Source organism: Sarcophilus harrisii, chromosome 1 (genome assembly GCF_902635505.1).
Source record: "Sarcophilus harrisii chromosome 1, mSarHar1.11, whole genome shotgun sequence".
Classification (NCBI taxonomy): Eukaryota; Metazoa; Chordata; class Mammalia; order Dasyuromorphia; family Dasyuridae; genus Sarcophilus; species Sarcophilus harrisii.
In genome coordinates, this window is record NC_045426.1 from 525,260,572 (window position 1) to 525,281,608 (window position 21,037).

The 21,037-nt window shown below is 33.8% G+C and overlaps 1 protein-coding gene across 6 annotated transcripts in view; it reads right to left on the reverse strand.

Moving 5' to 3' along the window:
* Positions 1-8,563: 8,563 nt before the first annotated feature.
* The window catches only part of FBXO15 (F-box protein 15), a 111,168-nt gene continuing 98,694 nt past the window's right edge, over positions 8,564-21,037 (reverse strand). For 5 of the 6 annotated variants that reach the window (XM_031946704.1, XM_031946701.1, XM_031946705.1 and 2 more), the window contains 2 exons: positions 12,091-12,215; positions 8,564-8,930 (listed from right to left, as the gene is read on the reverse strand). In XM_031946704.1, coding sequence (XP_031802564.1) covers positions 8,661-8,930; positions 12,091-12,215 — 395 coding nt within the window. In that variant the 3' untranslated portion in view covers positions 8,564-8,660. Of the gene's footprint in view, positions 8,931-11,077; positions 11,240-12,090; positions 12,216-21,037 lie in introns of those variants that run through there. The other variant, XM_031946703.1, reaches the window with a different exon arrangement.

Sequence of the window (21,037 nt, forward strand, 5' to 3'; positions counted from 1 at the left end):
TTTGCATGTTCATCCCAGACCCTTGATAGAGACAAATTAACAGATATTGTCAAAATATTTTTAAAAATTTTTCTTAAAATTGCCTTAAAAAAAAATGTGAACACATTATCACACTAAACACCAAACACAATGAAATACTTCTACCTTAGAGGACTCCAGAGAAACTGATGACTAACAAATATCTTTTCCCCTAGAATTCCCAAATCAGTGGGATTAACCCTCACGTTTCCTTTTTAATATCTATAGAAATACAAATGTGGAGAAATCAGTTTTATCCTATAACTTAAAAGTTCATTAGCTAGAAAAGGGATGCAGATTTAGATCCTGAAGGAATATCATTGGTCATTTTGGAAAATGAATAAGGTCACCTTTCTCTTTGCCTGCACCAACCCCTTCAATTTAAGTGCCAGATCTCTCAAGATCTTTCCTTATTCCCACAATCGTGAGATTCAATCACTTTGCAAATATTTTGCATCTAGTCTGTATTTATTTATCTGTGCATAAGTCCTACCCCCCTAAGCAGAATGTAAGTTCCTTGAGAGTAGGGAGACCTCACTTCTGTATTTTTCTTTTCAGTACTTTATAAGTGCTTATTGATTGAAATGATTTAATCCAATATAGTGTAGAGGGAAGAGGAAAGCTGCAGGGGAGGCTGGACTAGATCCATGATTTTATTAGTATATTGAACTCTCCATGAAGAAATTGCCTCCATCAATTCAAATTGGCAACTGTTTTAAAAGTTATTCTTACAAAATGACTAGGGACATTGAGAGTACTCAGGTTTATCCAGGCAGAATGTATCAGAAATACAACTTTATAACACACTTCTTTTTTTTTTATTTACAAGATATATGCATGGGTAATTTTTCAGCATTGACAATTGCAAAGCCTTTTGTTCCAATTTTTCCCCTCCTTTTCCCCACCCCCTCTCCCAGATGGCAGGTTGACCAATACATGTTAAATATATTAAAGTATAAGTTAAATACAATATATGGATACATATCCATACAATTATTTTGCTGCACAAAAAGAATCAGACTTTGAAATAGTGTAGAATTAGCCTGTGAAGGAAATCAAAAATGCAGGCAGACAACAATAGAGTGATTAGGAATTCTATGTAATGGTTCATAGTCATCTCCTAGAGTTCTTTCACTAGATGTACTGATTCAGTTCATTACTGCTCTATTGGAACTGATTTGGCTCATCTCATTGCTGAAGAGGGCCAGGTCCATCAGAATTGATCATCATATTAAGTATTGTTGTATAACACACTTCTTACTGACACAGTGTAACCTACTTTATTCACTATGTCATGCTGCATCACAGTCCATTTTACAAATGAAAATGAAGCTCACACATAGTTGTAAGATTTGAAGTTTTACTGACAAGTGTAATGTTCCAGTTGGTTTTCTGGAGGTCTCTGGAGCAGCCTTCATTTAAGTAGTCCTTCTCCTGGTGCTCAGCTAGCTCTCTCGTGGCCTTCAGCCAGGACTTGGTTTCAGGGGAGAAATGAAGGAGAGCCACCAGGAGCCTGATCAAAGATGGAATGTCTCTGAGTCCGAGGGCTTGTGCTCCAGCCTCCAGCCTTCTGTCTTCTCTGGCTCTGTCTCCAAGCCCTTCTGAGTCTGTCTCTGGCTCAGACAGGCCTTGGTCTCAGTGGAGAAATGGAGAAGGACAGGCCTGCCACCAAGATGGTGTGAGATGGAATGAATCTGTCTGCCTGAGTTTGTCCCAGCTTATATGCTCTATTCTAATTACATCATCATAGATATGAATCTTATAGAACTATATTAAGTACTAAGTACATGTACTGAACTAGAGAACTATTAATCACCATGCTAAACTAGATAACCATTGTATTATCAATTCCACTGACTTAGCACCTTGTAAGAATCCTTGTTTCAAGTACAGAGTTCTGGCCCATAAAAAGCAAGTAATTTTAAATTATTTAATTTTCATGTTGCTATAAAACTTTTTTTAAAAAGTTGATTGAACAAAACAGAACATTATGAAGTACCCAGTAGAACATGGAGGAGGATTCAAAATATATAATAATATATTACCAGTTCAAGAAAGGATCTATAAGAGTAGGAGGAATTATATTCATGAATGTCCATCTTGTCTTTGCTTACTTGAGGGTTATTCATTTGTTCTCTGCTGTGCACATTTTATTTTATTTTTTCCCCTTTCATCTCACTTATATATATATATAATTATAATTAATCTTATTTATATAATATATTTATATAATATATATATCACTATATATCTCTACATATGTATATAGAGAGATAATATAATATATAATAATATAATATATAATTAAGATAATTAATCTTATAATAATTATATAATTAAGCAGATACATACATATATACATATATATACATATATAAATGCACATATATACACACTTCTCCCATCCCTCCATACACACATACATTCACACCCACCCAAAGACTCACTTACATAAACATTTACCCAAATACACACATAAGGAAAGCAACACATATAAATATCTATATGTATTTAAATACACATATACACACACACATTTACTCATATGCAAAATGCATCTAAAACAATACTAGTATGGCTGATATATAATGTAGATTTCTTTCTTGATTGAATTTTTATGTTTGACTTTTCTTATCCTTGCTAACTCTTGTCTCTTACTTCTTATCCTTGCTATAATTCTGCTCCTTGCTTTGCTATTACTTAATCTCTCCCCCTCCATGGACCCCTCCCTTATCTTTTTCCCCCCAGCCTTTGCTTTCCCCTCTGCTTATCCCTCCTCTCCTCTCTTTATAGAATTTAGAAGGTACTATGCCATTCATGATATATATGTTGTGTTGCTTATTTGATCCATTCCCAATGTGAGGTTTTCAGAACTACAAACCCTCCTCTTCCCTCTAATTCCTTTGTGCCTATTCTTCCTCTGCACCTCATTTGTAGAACATAATTACTATTTTTATTTTCTTCGAGTTTTCGCTTTCTAGAATCAGGTCATAATCAAATCTGCCCCAGTCTTTCTTTTGAGCTACCCAGTTGCTGATGTCAAACTTAAACATGTGGCATACATTTCTATGTAAAAAAAAAAAAACAAACATAAAAATTTGTTCATCTTAAGTTCCTTGAAATTACTCTTTGATATTGACTCATATATTAAATTTTTTATTGAGTTCAGGTTTGGTTGAAAGTCCTGAAAATCTTTAAGTTCATTGAATGTTCATTTTTCATTCAATATTATGGATAAATTTGCTGAATATGATATTTTTGGTCATAGGTCTGGTTCTTTTGTTTGCTATTATATGATTCTAGGACCTTTGGTCTTTTATGTGGCTGCTAATAAACTTTTTGCAAAATTTTCTCTTTGATCTCAGGGTTTCAAAATTTAGCAATAATATTCCTATGTGTTTTCCACAAAGCATCTCTTTGTAGATTTTTTTTCTATTTCTATTTTCCTTTATGTTCTATTAATTCAGGACTATACATACATATATATATATATATATATATATATATATATATATAATTATTTCTTGCATTATTGTGTCATAGTCTTTTTTTGGTCATAGCTTTCAGATAGTCCAATTATTCTTATATATTCTCTTCTTGATCGGCTCACCAGATCTTATTTATTTTAATAAAATGTTTTACATTCTATCTTTTCACTTTTTTTATTTTTCACAATATAATTTTGTTATTTCTTGGTCTTTTATAGCTTCGCTGGCTTCCCTTTGCCCAAATCTAATTTTCAAAGAGTTATTTTTGTCTTTCAGAGTCTGTTTATAATCTTTCCATTTTTTTTATTTTTTAATTTGCCTCAGTATGTCTCATTTGATTTCTAAATTCCTTTTTGAGTTCTACGAATTCTCTCTGGGCAGGGAGTCATTTCATGTTACTCTTTGGGGTAGAAGTGTTTTTTACTTTCAGTCCTTCTCTGAAAATGAATCCTGGTCTTCCCTATTCCCATAGCAAGTTATTATGGTTGGCTTCTTTCTTCTTTGCTGGTTCATTTTTTTTTTTTTTAATGAGAAGTATTAAGTGTAAGCACCTCTAATTGTGGGGTAAGGGGAGGGTGTATCTAGCTTCACTTCAGCTCTCCCCTCAAACCAAAAGCTCCTCTCTCCAGCAGGTGCCCAAAGCCAATAACACCCCTGCCCCACTACTTCTGAACTCATTGGGTATGCTGGTTCCTTTTTGCCCAGGGCTGTATATCTGCAGCATGTCTTGGCTTGATGTTCCTAATCAGTCCAGATTCACTCAGTCTTTTGGTATTCAGACCCCAAAGTCCCAGAAGTGGAAATTGCTGTGGTTCCTATTGTGGCCCCAGCCAAACCCAGCTAGTCCCAGGGGTCCCCACTCCGTGTTTCTGAGGAGCTAACCTGGGGATGTGTACACTTCCCACTGGTTAATTCCTGGCCTGGGGTCTTTCTTCAGATCTTCTTGGGCTGTATCAAGAGGACCCCTGCTCTGCCCCAAGTCTTTTTGAATCTTCACCAGTCTATGTTCAACCTGAGACACAAATTTGTTCTGTTTGTGGGGGAAACGTGGAGAGTTTAAAATGCAGTGATCTAGTCCACCATCTTCCCAGAATCTTCCCATTATAATATTTATAATACTTTACAATAAGTTGATTTCTGTCCAGAGAATAAGGTTAGTTGCTATTTGTGGGGCCATATGGAAATGTAGAGTTTCCTATTAATGTAAAAGAGAATTTCAGTTCCAGGTTGGTTCTTCTGCGCCCCCTCCCCCCCACACACACACCGCTATCTATAGATATGAGTTATATAAATTTATATATTATTTTTATTTCTCATTCAGTGGCCCAAGTATAACCACACCATTGGCATGATTATTTTAAATTATATTTTATTTTTTCCAATTACATGTAAAGAAAATTTTAACATTCATTTTAAAATTTTGAGTTCTAAATTTTCTCTTTCCCTTCTCCTTTCTCTTCCCTAAAAAGGTAAGAATTTTAAATAGGTCATATATGTGCAATCATGTAAAACATTTCCATACTGGTCATGTTGTGAAAAAAGCAGTAGACCAAACAGGAAAAACAATGCACAATAATGTTAAAGAAAGTAAAAATAGTATGCTTTGATCTGCATTCAAACCCATCAGTTCTTTCTCTGGATGTGGAAAGCATTTTCTATCATGAGTTCTTCAGAAGTACTGTATATATTGCTGGGAAGAACTATGTCTACCATAATTGAACATCACACAATGTTGCTGTTGCTGTGTACATAGTCTCCTAATTTTGCTTACTTCACTTTGCATCAGTTCAACTAAGTCTTTCAAGGTTTTCTGAAATGTCTGCTCATTTCTTATAGCATAATAGTATTCCCTTACATTTATATACCACAACTTATTTAATTATTCCTCAATTGATGGACATCCCCTCAATTTTCAATTCTTAACTAATCCAAAAAAAAAGTCGCTATAAACATTTTTGTAAAAAATAGGTTTTTTTTTCCTTGTAAAAATTTTGGGGGGGGATATAGATCTAGCAATGGCATTGCTAGATCAAAGAGTATGCACAATTTTATAGATTTTGGGGCATAGCTTTAATACTGAATAGCATCATATAACTAATGATGAGTCACCACATTTGAACTAGTATCATCCCCCTCAGTGTACTACAAAAGAAGTGGAAATAACACTTGTTTAAAAAGACAGGAAATGCATTTGTACAACATAAATATATATATATATATATATATATATATATATACATATATATATATATATATATATGTATATATATATAAAAGAGAGATAGAGAGAGAGAGAGAGAGAGAGAGAACACGAACGTCTGTGCTAGCTATGAGAAAATTTGGAAAATATGAATATACCAGTTTTAAAGATATTTTTTAAAAGTTACATAAAAATGACTGAGGATAAAACTGTGACATGTTATTAACAACAAAAATGATAATCAAGAACGATTCTTAAGAGTACAACAGTAAAGCAAATGATAATGCATATCCTTTGTCATGTTTAATATTGTTTGTCATTTTGTCCTTGCATAATGAAGCTTTCCAATAGAGTCATAGTAGTATAAAAGGCCTTGGATCAGGAGAAAGAATACATGGATTCTATTTTCCTGCTTTGACCTCAGTTTCCCATCTCTGAAATAGGAATGGGTATGGCAATCACATCTTTTTCTGATTTTGAACCACCTGACATCACCAAGGTCTTTGATGCTGAGAACTTAATTTTTCTGGATATTCAGTAATTGAAAAGTCAGAACCCTCCAGGACAAATCTCAGGTTGCATCTCTATTGGGGGCACCTCTACAAAAGGTAGCTTTGGATATTAGGCTGGAAGCAGGACTGATGGCCTGAGGAGGTACAGACATTCCTGGGGTTCTTTGGCTTACCTACCTAACAGTGATCTCTGGTCAACAATCAGTGATGGAGGTGGCAGCAAAAATGGGCACCTTCTCTACAGTGACTTATTCTTTCAATAATGGTTGTGAAACAATATGACTAATATGGAATGTTTAAAATGAATATTCATCTATAACCTATAGCAGACTGCTTGCTGTCTTGGAAACAGAGAGGCAAGGGGAAAAAAAGTTTGGAACTCAAAAATCAATGTTGAAAACTATCTTTACACATAATTAGAAAAAAAAATACTATTATGGGGAAAAAAATGGTTGTGAAACCCAGGGCTAAAAGCAGCCTGAATAATTTTGTTCATCCTTTGTTTTCAAAGGCAATGACATGATTTATAATGTCTTGATTTGCAAATGAATTATATTTAAGTCAAATTTGTACAAAGTCATGTCACTGGTGTTAGTCTTTCCTCCTCTGTCAATGTCCAGTGGCAGGACAAAAGTCAAGACAACTGGCAATGGCCTGTGATGCAATGGATGATGTCTTTAATGTCTGTCCAAGCTCTAAGTGCTGTACAGCATCTGCTTCAGTCAACACATACACTCACATGCGCATATGTATAGGTTCGTGTATATACATACACATATAAATCTAATAGGTCTCTTCTTACACATAGTAATGTCTTGTGTGTATGTGTGTGTGTATGCACAAATGTAATACACACATGCTTGGATTAAGAAGTAGGATAAACTGGGCAGAGAAGAGAAGTTACCAAAAAAAGACCTGAAAAGTTGCTTTCCAGAACTGTGTCAGTTAGAAATAGGTTGACTCTTCAACTAAGTTATTCCTAAATGGCTGCATAGAGAATTGGCTTTATTAGATAAAAGCACAACACTTGAGGAGACTTATTTATATTTCAGGATTAAATCCCAGCATCTACCTCAGCATCAATACTGCTTAGTAGGAAAGTTATCTCCTAACAACACTGCCAGTTATTGAGCACTGTGTATGAAACACATCCACACTTTATTCATGAGCAAAATATACTTTTATATACTTTGAAAGATTTGGCATTTCATTGATGATTACCTTAAACTGCAGTGTCCCTAATCCTATAACCTGATGACTAACTTTACTGTGATGAGTCTATCTTACATTTATGTAAACTTTTTTTTTTTGAAAACAGATAAATAAAGTCTCTCACCAAGATCATAAAGACTCAGGATATTAGTAAAATCTGCCAGAGCTTGTGTTTCACTGACAACCTTATAAAACACAGGATGCTCCTCCCCTATACCATGACTCTATGTTCTCTAATCATTTACCTACCACATTTAATAAAATATCTCCAGAGTTATAAGATTTATATATTATAAATGCAGTATGTGTTTCAACCAACTTGTTCAGTGAATTTAATAGAAAAGTGGGAGGTATAATTTAGTCTCAGGGGAAGAAACAGCATGATACCAAAAGATCAGTCACGAGTACTTTTTTGATAGGTAAAAATAAAACAAGGTGAATAAACTTCCTATTAGCTAAATGCAAAAATCAGAATTAACTTCAAAATATGAAATGTCACTATCTGTATGCCACCTTGCTTTCATATACTTAATTTCTGAGGTCTAAAGCACCTTTTAAATTCACTCAAAGAGGTATTTTATGTTGATCTTTTTAATTGACAAAGGCAAATCTTTTTGACCACATACATCTCTTTTTTTTAAACTAGTATAAGACTCAATTTCTTAATGCCACTTCTACAATGACTTGTTCTTTTAAATAATAATAAATCTTCCCAATGGTTTAAGACATCTCTATTTCCATGATTTAGGTCATTTATATATTTTGTTAAATTTGCTGATATAAATTACTGAATGCCATAAATAAAGCCCCTTCTAATCCTAATAAGCTTAGTGAAATTGATATTTGAATATTATTTTAATGTTCTGAATTCCTACCCAGTATAGAAAATATATTTATAGCACTAATGATTCCATACTGACAGATGAGCCATGCTTACTTATGTAGCATTATATCATTACAGATGATAACAAAAATAAATGTGTATTTCCTTTATCACAATCTTTACAGGAAGATTTTACTGTGCTATTAATTTTTCATATATTTTAATATCTCACAAGTCATCCAAGAAAAAAACACAAAAATAACCATACTTGATATTTTTTCCACATGAAAGGCACATGAAAGACATGTGGTTGCAATCATGGTACAAGTTTTATTTTAACTTATACAATACCAACAACAACAAAAAAAACTAGTAAGAAACAAAACAATTTCCTGCCAGACTGATGATCAGTAGTTTGTTCCAAACCAACTGTTTACCTTTTCTATCCTTAGGTAAAGAGCCAGGCTAACAACATAATACTCTTCTGTTTCTTCCATCCATACCAGCTCCAAATTCACTTTTCCTACTGAGTCTACATAGGTTACATAAAAGTGACGTCCTCTATAATTAAAAAAGTCAGAAGGTCTGGTAGCAGGTCTCATGCAAACTGGGGAACTGAAACACCAAAATGGTTTCTCTGTTTCATCCAAAAGGGTAACATCCATCATATAACAATTCTACAAAATAAAGACAAAGAAAGTTGTAATACACATTTAGTACCTGATTATACAGTATTAGCTTAGACTTCTGAAAGTTATTGAGAAAAATCTGTATTATAGGCTTTCAAATCAAAATGTAGGGCAGTCATTTTCAATACATCCCAAACTTTCAAAAATATTTTGCTTTAAACTTTGCTACACTGGAGGTTTATGTTCAATTTCTTAATAAGAATGAAATTTGTGGGAGACATGAAATTTGGTTTCTAATATAAGTTCTGCCATTGTATATAACTCTAGATAAAACCCTAAACATGTCACTTTCTCTCTCAAGAAATCAAATTCCTCTTCTATAAAATGAAGGGGTTGAATTAAATTCTTTTTAAGGTTCCTTTAATCCCTAAAATTCTGATCCCTTTTGGAACTAGATTATTTGATCCAATGCTTCAACATAATGCCATATTTAATGAATACTATATGTTAGAAGGATATAGACCTTTGTAGAGAAAACCTCTTACAGGGAAAGCCAGATTGGGAAACTGGCTTCACTCATTATGAATGTCCACAAAAGAGAACTCTTTCAAGCATGCTCTGGCAGTTAGTTATTGGACTGTTGCATCTAACAGATCAGAAATGGAAGAATCAATCTTATTTTTATTAGATCTTTAGAAGAGAGATCTTAGGAAAGAGAAAGGAAAATCTTCTGGTCATTTTAAGGCATTTTAGTGTTATATCTTCCTTCCCAGGTGCCAAATCTCTCCTTAAAATGAACAGGAAAACCATAATAACTTAATTCAATAGCATACTAATGTTCTCCACCATACTCCAGCACTAAATTTTATTTTTTCAACCTAATTTTCATTAATTTTTAACTCTCCCCATTCTACCCCCATCCTCTCATCTTCATGTACAAAAAAAAAAAAACTGAAACAGAGTACAGTATCAAATAAGATCTAGGATTTTTTAAACTTTGGTCTGATATCTATCTCCTTTAGCTATGTGTGAGACATATGTATTAATGCAGCTAAGTAGTAGTCAAAACTAAATGGGCAAACAGTTTTAAAATCAATTTTCTGCAAAACAGTCCCACTTACTAAGCAAGATGTCAGATTCAAAGGTCTATCTTTGGGTAAGCTATGGCACTTAGATATGAACAGTCAAATTCTCAAAATAGAAATTCCTTTTTTACATATATCATTTATTGTTTATATACATTCAACATAGCATCACCTCATTAATTAGCTAGAATACCAGTTCCTAACAGCTGTATAAAAGGGCTTTTAGCAAGGGAGAGCTTATATAATCACCCAATCTCCACATAAAGCAGGAACAATATAAAAAAGGTATTGCCAAGTTGACAGTACTGGAAGGACCAACAAATATGGAACAGAATAAAGTATTAGATTCTAAATTGGATTGAAGGCTATAATTGACTTACCTTTTATAGTAACTACCTGGCCCTTCATTTTCTTAGTAACCATGTGTCCAGCAATTAGTAAGTACTTAGTAAATGTTTGTTGAATTCATTTAAATATAGCAACTTCTTTTTACTTACACACACACACAATGTTGTCATAGTTACTTGAATCAATAGAAGCATTTCTAAAGTGTGCTTAGCATCAGTAGATAGCACCAGCGCAGAGATCAGGAGTTTAAACTAGCCTCATACACCTGACATCTACCAGCTGTGTAACCCTAGGCAAGTCATTTAACCGCAACTGTCTTGCCCTAGCTTCCTCCCACTTCTAAAAAGAATATGGTTAGAGATGATTTCATCCTATATATTGATCTATATCAACCTGGTAATACTAAGTCTAATAGATATAAACTGCCATGTTAAATGTTAAACTCAAACTGTTAGAAAAAATTTTTTAATTTTAATCCCAGTGCAGTAAAAAGGACAATGGATTGCAATAAGAGACAGATATAAATTCCAACTCTTATTGCATAGTGACCCAGTTTTAAAATGTGCTATCATACATTTTACTATATTTGCATTTTATTAATTATCTCCCAGTTACATTTTAATCTGGTTCAGACTGCACCCAGAAGTATTGTGGGCTACCTCTAAATATGGGCCACATGCCTAACACTTCTGCTCCAAAGGACTGAGCTAACTAAGAAAATGGGTAAATAATGCAAAGAAGCAGCTTTTAAAAGAATATATTAAAAAGTTCCAATAATCAGTTACCTAAAAGTGGAATAAATTGCTTTTTGGAAATAATGATCTCTTCCTCACTGGAAGTCTTGCTAGGAATATTGTAAAGAGATTCTTGGTTAAGTATATTTTGGACTCCATTGCCCCAGAGGTCCCTTTCAACTCTGAGATTCTGTGAATAGAAGAATCCTTCAGTATCCATAATAAAGAGAGAGAAGGAAGTAGAAGAAGCAGAGGAAAATAAGCCTCACTGACAATTTATAAAGTATCCACTTTTTTCTTTTCACCTTTTCCTTCTCTTTCACTCCAAGTTTCAGCCACTAAGACTGAACTGGTCTAAGGAAAGGAAACATCTACGGGCCCAAATTCTCAAAATGTATTTTTATCATAAAAAAAACTCCATAACTCAACTAGATCTACTAGCGCTTTATATCAGTTTCCCCTGTAGAAGAGAAAAGTTCTGATTTGAAGATATCTGGTGCTCTTTTGCTTTCTTTTCCAGGCTACTAACCAAGGAAAACCAACAGTTAAAGCATAAAATGGAAGCACTGTTGCTTAGTAGCCTAAAGCCACACAACATACTATATACATCTAAGTTCTTTCTTGTCTTTTAAAGCATCTTTGTACACCTCAGAATTCAGGCATAAAGTTAAAGTCAGAGTTGAGAACATGGGCAGGCAAAAGAAATAAAAAAAAAATAGGAACTCAAGAACCACAGTGGGGAAAACAGTGGTATTTTAAACCCTTCTCAGTTCCTAGCCCTCTCCAAAAATGATCCCTGGATTTAAAACTACTTAAAGAAAACAACTTCAAATCCCAGCCCTGCCACCTGAAAGTTTCTGGTAACTCCTATCTGAGCTTTAGTTTCTCATCTGTAAAATGATGATCTGGCTCTAAATGTATTATGCATGAGAGTGGAAAAGTAAAGACTTAGAAAAAATGCATATTCTTATTAAATAATTACCTAGCTATCTTAAGGAGACTGGAGAAGGTTAAAAACATTTTTTAAAAACAATCCGTTACCTGTATACAACCAGCAAAAACATCTGTTTTCCAACAGAGGCCAACTTTTCCAATGAGAGGTAAATGCTGTGCGTTGTTTTTAAAACTTATAACGATGAGCTTCATGTATCCATTTTTAATGAAATCTGAAAAGATTTTTTAAATAATTACTAAATATTAGTATAATATCATCAAGAATTAGTCATTACTTAACTCACAAAATTTCTTTGCCTAGTTCTTTTCTCTTATATGTTATTTTGGTCCCAGAAGTATCATATGTGCTTATAACTAAATTATCTGAGCTCGGAACAATATTAGTACAGCTAAGACAAAATGGGAAGAAAAACTGCTAGAAGCCTTGTCTGGATCAACTGAGACAGTATGACAGTAAATGTTTAACAACCAGCTCTCCAGGGAGGAGAAAATGGCACATAATATTGGAGAATTTAATCTGTATTATCAACCTTTCCTCTACCATTTTCTTAGTCTAGACAATCAACAAAAAAATAGATCAAGCCCTGATCTGAAGCAATTGCAATTTTCCAAAGTGTAAATAAATGCACACTGAAAATATAATTAATTCCCTCAAACTAGTATGGACTGATATGTCCCTGCCTGTGTGATCCCTAGAAGAAAAGTTCAGAAACCTAGGTGTTTTCTAGGAGAGTCACTATAAAGTTCTGCTAAAAGAAGAATATAATCTTCTGATCTAACAATAATTGAAAAATATGAAAATAGCTTCATGTCTATTAAAAACAATGGAAGAGCAGTGTTTCTACTGGGCTTATATCCCAAAGAGATACTAAAGAAGGGAAAGGTACCTGTATGTGCCAAAATGTTTGTGGCAGCCCTTTTCATAGTGGTTAGAAACTGGAAAATGAATGGATGCCCATCAATTGGAGAATGGTTGGGTAAACTGTGGTATATGAATGTTATGGAATATTATTGTTCTGTAAGAAATGACCAGCAGGATGAATACAGAGAGGATTGGAGAGACTTACATGAACTGATGCTGAGTGAAATGAGCAGAACCAGGAGATCATTATACATTTCGACAACAATACTGTATGAGGATGTATTCTGATGGAAGTGGATTTCTTCGACAAAGAAAAGATCTAACTCAGTTCCAATTGATCAAGGATGGATAGAAGCAGTTACACCCAAAGAAAGAACACTGGGAAATTAATGTCAACTGTTTGCATTTTTGTTTTTCTTCCCAGGTTATTTTTTGCCTTCTGAATCCAATTCTTCCTGTGCAACAAGAGAACTTTTCGTTTCTGCACACATATATTGTATCTAGGTTATACAGCGACATATTCAACATGTATAGGACTGCTTGCCATCTGGGGGAGGGGCTGAAGGGAGGGAAGGGAAAAGTCGGAACAGAAATGAGTACAGGGATAATGTTGTAAAAAAAAATTACCCAGGCATGGGTTCTGTCAAAAAAAAAAGTTATAATTTTTAAAAAATGGAAGAAAGTAACAATAAAGTTACCTTGCAATTGAAGGCCCTGTTAAAAAAGCTGAAAGGAAAGAGATCCCAGAAATTTTGAAGAAAAGAAATCAAAGAGAAGTTTTGTGAAGCAGTAGTGAGAAAAATAGCCACTAACTAATAAGATTACTAAAAAATGGTATCATCAGAACTAGATGAGTAGAAAAGAAAAAAGATCCAGAGCATACAAGTAAGCTATGAAGTTATAACCTAAATCTACAAGGGGTTCTACAAAAATCAGTAAGTATAACCTTACACTGTATATCAATAGATCAGACATTTCTAAAAAGTATAGCTAGGTATAAGAATTTTCAATAATATTTCCTATTTTTGGTAGTCAGAAATGATCTTTTCCTCACTTGTACTCACATAAGCTATCTTTTGAAGCAGTTACCACATATTAATTTCTAAACACATGTGAAGTTTTTTTTTCCCTTCCCTACCAAATCATATGCTATTTGTATCAGTATAATCTACATTTTCTGCAAATTTATATTCTCTAAATATGTTTTGTGGCTGTAATGATGCAGTTTGTTATGGAAGTCATCTGGGAATCCTACCTGCTTCCTTCTCCTATTTTCCACCCCCAAATACCAAGAAATCAAAGCTCTCATACAAAAAAAAAAAAAAAAAAAAAAAAAAAGAGAGAGAAATATTTTGATGTCCTAAAAGCAATGTCAGTACTTTCTCTCCACCAGCTATATTGCCATTATCAGTGACTTCATTGTTCAGAATTCTTAATTCTTTCAATGGTGTTTTCCCTTAAATTATTGTGGTCATTGTGTAAATTGTACTGCTCGTTCTATTTATTTTGCTCTATATCAGTTCACATAAATCTCCACATATTTCTCAGAATTCTTCATATTTGTCATTTCTTATAAAATGGTCACATTCCATTTTATTCATATAGCATAATTTATTCAGCCATTTCCAAAATAAAAGTTAGCTATTTTATTTCCAGTTCTTTTCTATTACAAAAAGCACTGTTATAAATGTCTATGGGACCTTTCCCTATTTTATCTTGCAGTATATGTCCTGATGTTGTATCACTGAGTCAAAGCTTATACACTGTTTAATATTTCTAATATAATTCCAAATTGTCCAAAATGGCTCAAAATTCTACCAACAGTGCAATGTGCCTTATCTTCCCACAATATGTCCAACATATTTTCATTTTTGCTCACTTAATGGATGTGAAGAAGAAAAAAAAAAAAGGTTTTTAATGTGCATTTCTCTTATTAGTTTAGAACATTATTTTCCCCCAGACTATCTAGAAGTTTTTTTGGTTGTTCTTTTTTTTTAATGACAAACTTTATTGCAGGCATTGGTACAGTACTTTTTGTATTTTTTTCCATTTTTTTTAACTTGTCTATAACATTCTTTTTAAATTTTGAGTTAATCTGGATCGTTCAGTGTCTGATTTTATCTTCTGTTCACTGGGGAATGGCTCCAGTCTTATATATGGATCAATTCTCAATAATACTGGACAGCAAACATTTCTCCACAATATTTATTGGGAAGATTTTTTATTTATATTATTGGGTATAACCCAGCCAAGAGCATCACATTTCTCTCCTTTCTTTTCTTCGAGTTCAATGGAGTGATTTGTCACTGAAAATAGCATATTGTTGCTTGCAGAGATTTTGTTTGCTTTATTATTTTGAATGGAATTTCTTCTCAAGTTATTGTCTCTTTCTTCTTGGTTTAATTATAGATGTGAGTAGCAAATTTCATGAATGTATATACTCAAGAAATTTTTAAAGATCAAATATTCAATCATAAAAATAATTTTTCTTCAAAGAAACTAAAATGTTTTTAAATGATGTTAACTAAACATTCCTGGAGAAAATGAGGAGGGCAGACAGCACATCTGATTCTCAACAGGAGCTAGGTTCCAATAAGCTGAATTGACCTAACAGCAGAATAAGGCAGCACTTTGGGTGACATGAAAAGGGGTCTTTGAGGAGCCCTGGACTGTAAGGCCACTCATGGCACCTCCACCTGCCTTCTTCATCAGAGCCTCAGGAAAGTGGCTGAGGAAAAGCAAGTGAGAAGCAAAGAAAGCAAGAATGGTGAGTGCAGCAACTGAGGAATCTTTATAAACTAGGAAAGCACTGCCCTGTCTCCAACTAACTCCAGATTCAGGTACCCTACTTTGTAGGTGAATCTTTAAGCTTAGAACAGACACACGGTCCCCCAAAACAAAGAAAACTATCTGGCAGAAATTAAGTAATATGTCTACTAGGCAAAATATGGCAAAAAGTGACAGAGGAAAAAGCCAGGATATAATAAATGCTTTCCAATCTTGACTTTGTTGACACATAGCTTGGCTCTTTTAAAGTGGAAGACGTGAACAGATGAACAGAGAAAGGTGTGAACTACAGAGCACAAAAATGATGATATACACAGATGTGTGGTTAGTCAAAGCCCTCCTGTGGTGATCACATACACTATTCCACAAACGAAGGGGAGGCAATAGATGGAATCTACTGCTTGCCTGTGTGCCTCCCTTGTGACACAATGGCCTGCTTTGTAGATAGATATTTCTGTGCACTGCTGGAAGACATTAACAGTATAGCCCACATAAAGTGAGTCAAGCTGTAATTATCTGAAAGTCTTCATTCTAGCCCAAAGACACAGGCTGTGCACACTTCCTTTGCTGCTGCTGAGTAATTAAGCAAGAACTATGCAGCTTACCTCTCTTTTCCCCAGGCATAAGAAAGGATGCCAGATAAACCCTGACCCTTGCCAAACAACTATACTGTTGTCTCAGCACACCAAATGGGGGCAAAGAGGAAACCTGTAAAGCAGTGATGCCTCCTGAGGAGATATAACAATGACATTCTGAATGAACCAGATGTGACTCTGCGCCCTGCTCTATTATTGTACAATCATGCACAAAATCAAGAGACTCTAGACTAAGTGGGACTAAGGCAGGGATGTGTAATGGCAGTCAGATTATTGCCAAATGAGGAAACAGTCCCTCATTTTTCTGTGTTGCTTATATTTACCAGATTGCAGAAAATGGCCATAATTAAAAATCAACAGTTTCTGAATGGTAATTGTCTAAGCTAATAGATATTAATTCCCTTTAGTAATCACAGAATGTCTGAGAATCCCACAGCTAGAACAATGTTTTCTCTTAAAGGTCAAGACTTTTTTCATAATTACTCTGTAATAACTTGCAGTAAGGAATGATACTTGGAAAGTTTTTTTTTCTTTTTTCCAAGTTATATAATGCATTTATTACATGTACACATACATACATGAAGGCTGGAAGAAAAATCAAAGGAAAAAATATATATATACACACATATATAAGTGAAATTGCTAAGTACTTTACAAATATTACTTAATTTGACCCTCATAACTACCCTGAAGACAGGTGCTATTATTTATTCCCATTTTATTTTGGAGAAAATTGAGACAGACAGCAGTTAAGTTATTTGCTCAGGGTCACATAGCTAGTAAATATTTGAAGTCACATTTAAACACTGGTCTTTGTCATTCCAAGGTTTGGTATTCAAGATATATAAACAATTAATTATTTACTGTACTAAATAGCTGCATCTAGTAGTGAATCAGATTTCATATTTCAGTGAATTTTTACTCATCTAATGCTGAGTTTTTCATGTGGCTATAATAGTTTTGTTTTACATATACTAAATTCATAGTATTTATGCTAACTTAACTTCCTACTTGCATTTTGAAATATTTAAAGATAGAAGTTTAGGTGAATAAAAGTGAGTATTTAAGTATACATTAATGCTCACATCCAGAAATCTTCAGAATTAGAAAAGCTGTCAAAATTAAATAACAACTTGAGAACAAACATCACCTCACATTTCTATGGTGTTTTATACTTTAAAAAAATCAATTTTCTTATTAACTATTTTCTGAAATAAGCAATATCATTAACTCTATTTTGTAGCAGTAAACTAAAGTATTGGTATGTGAAATAATTTGCTAAGCACCACAATAAACTAAATGTGAACCAGAACTGCCTCTCTCTTTCCCTCTCTTTCTTCCTCTCCCTCTCTCCTCTCTGCAAGTGGAGTTAAGTGAATTGCCCAACGTCACACATCTAGGAAATGTTAAGTGTCGGAAGCCAGATTTCAACTCAAGTCCTCCTGACTTCAGAGCTGGTGCTCTACCCACTGCACCAACTAGCTGCCCCTCCTACATTTCTTTTATTTAGTTTTCCTATTTTTGTTTCCCTCCTAGCTCCTAACTATGAATATTCCAGAAAGCTATGCTCTCTTCATATTTTCTTCCTTATTACATATTCCATTGGTGAACTGATTTACATAACTGGCCTCAATTCTTCCTTCTATCCTAATCCTATCCTTCTATCCAGAATTCTTTGCACAGAATAATCATTTTTTAAATGTTTTAAGTTAATGAGCTAACAAAAAAAAAATCTCCCTCTATCTCCAGCTCTAAAAGCCTTCCCAACATAACATCAATACTTAAAACTGCCTATGGGATTCTCCTGTTTGGATTTGCTATATAAGTAATATCTAAAAGTGAATTTCTCATTCTCACTCAATATACTATCCTCTCTTTTCTGTCAGAGGTTACCATTATTTTTAAAATCTACAAATGATTTTTTTAATCATTTTTTTAAATGATCATTTTAAAATGAATCATTTTGATTCTTTTTAACTTCATACAACCAATCTGTCCTCACAGTTATTCTAATTAATCTCAATATCACTTGTTTTCTGTCCATCTCCATTTGCACTATTCTGGTGCAAGCTCATATCATCTCTCATGGATTACTGAAAGTGTCCCAGATGGTCTCCCTAATTTCCATCTCTTCTAATTTCTAATCTTCATGTATACTGTGGCCAGACTTTAATATTTACTCAAATGGTTTGTTATTTTGTAAGTTTGTATATAGCTTTCATCAATATATATTACAGATCCACTAAAAAAAATCACTAGTCATTATATTCAGAATCTTCATTGCTTGGTTGGCAACCTTTATGATGATCCTCTTCCCTCTGCTGGAAGATTTCCCAAAAAATAATAATAATAATAGGGTCATTTCCACAATGAGGCATCACAGCAATTTCTATGCCACTATTTTCATTATATAATTTCCCCATCCTTAAACCTACAATATAGCCTATTGCATAAAGTACAATCTCTTCTGCAAAGTTTTCAGAGCCTTTCACAGTCAGATACCATGCTATCTAGCATTGCTTCTTACAGAATATTAAAAGTCTAGAGGACTTTAGTGGCCAACCTTCTCACTTTATAGATAAGGAAATTTAAATACAGAAAGAGTAAGTGACTTGCACATAAGTGGCAGCACTGGTACTACTACTGAATCCAAGCTTTCTCACTCCTAGTTCAGTGCTTGTTCTAATATAATAGTTTGATCTTTATTTCTCTTTTCTCCTCTGCTTAATGATTTGGAGTCAATTTTAACACATACTGTTACCATAATTTGGTCATTGATATTACCCTTTTTGAGAATAGGTTTCTGTCTTTTTATTTCTCTCTCAATTTCATAATCCCACTTCACTATAAACTTGACCCTCTCTATCCTTTCCTCTTCTCCCAATCTATCATACCTTCTCTGGTCTCACATTTGTTCCTTCACAGCAGAAATTCTTAACCCTTCTGCTGTCACAGTTAAGAACTCAGAATGATTTTAAATGTATAAAATGAAATACAGATGATTAAAAAGAAAATCAATAATGCCATATTAACCGTTAAAATATTTTAAACTATTCACTATCCGTTTAAGTTACTTAGTCTTCCTGTTTCAGAGCTAAATTTCTTTTTTAAAAAAAAAGTATGGTCTACAGGTTCTGTCTTGCTTTAAACACTTCTCATTCACTCCTCAGTCCTTTTTTTTTCCCCCTCTTTCTTTTTTTTTTTTTTTTTTTTTTTTTTGGGATGAGGAAATTGGGGTTAAGTGACTTGCCAAGGGTCATACAGCTAGGAAGTGTTAGGTGTCCTCAGTCCTTTTTTAATGCATCTTAGAACTCCAGTTTTGGTCTGAAATCATTGAGTCCAAGGTTAATGACTCTTTCAAATGAAAAAAGTCTCTCTTGTTCTTTATACACCTTTGGATATTGTTAACCATGTCTTTTACTAACTGTCTCAGTTTGCCTCAATGACACTTTCTATCCTAGTTAATGTCCCCCTGTCTGATTATTTTTTCTTCTTTTAGTGGATAATCATTCATCTCCTGTTTTCTTAGATGACTGCCCCTTAAAGATTCTATCCTGAACCCTCTTCTCTTAATCTATGTATTTCCCCATGAATCTATTACTATGTCAGTTCTAAGAAACAGAATTCTAAATCTATACATCTATTCCTAATATGTCCTGAATTCTAAGCCCCACATTAGCTGTCTACTGGACATGTCTACCCAAATGTACCAAATATCAACTAACAAAAAAGTGTCAAAAATTAATATTCTCTTTTCCACCTATCCCTCACCTGCCTTAGCTCCAAATTTCATTATTTGTGTCAAGGCCACCACAATTCTCATTAACAACCTACGTACATACTCTTGGAATTACATTTGGAAATGGCAAAAAGATAAAGAATTTATTAATCAAGTGCTACATCCTGTTGATTCTGCTTCTACAAATCTTTCAAATCTGTTCCCTTCTTTTTACTTCCAAAGAGTTTAGCTTATCATTACCTCTTATTTGGGGTAATGAATTGAATTACTGCTATAGCCAATTAATTGCTCCTCTTGCTTCTAGTCTCCCTCTTCTATATTACCTCTTCTATACAGATGCCAAAATGATACTCCTCAAACAACCATCTAATCATATCACTTTCCTGTTCAAAAATTCAATGGCTCCCTAATATCTCTAAAGGACAGGAGTTCATAACCTTTTTGATGTCATGGACCTCTCTGTCCAAGAGTAATCTATGGAGAACTTCTCAAAACAATGTAATTAAATGAATAATGCACTGGTTTATATTAAATTATACTGAAATGCAGTTATCAAAATATTAAAAAAAAATTCTCAGACCTCGAATTAAAAAGCCTTGAGCTAAGATGAAATACAAACTCTTTGTCTGACATTTGAGATCTCCATAAGATAGCTACTTTTCCAGACTTACGTGGTAACTAATCTTCTCTTTGAATTCTGTTTCAAAGAAAGCGAAACAGAAATAGCTGTTGATTATACTCATCCTTCATCCTTCCTCTCTGAAATTTCTGCTATTTCCTGTGCCTGGGAAACACTCCCTTCTCATCAAGATTTTTACCTTTCTTCTAGGCTCACTTCAAATGCTACTTCCTTGGTGAGGCCTTCCCTCATGCACAAAATTGTTAGTGAATGAATAAAAAGCATAAAACCACCTTGCAACTTTCTCTTATCCATTCACCCCCCGCCCCCAAAAAATTTATCTTTTATTTATTTACATACTCATAAAAAGTAGAGGTTACTGGGTTCTTACCAACTCCACAAATATTGCATATACTCTGGTAGATTCTACA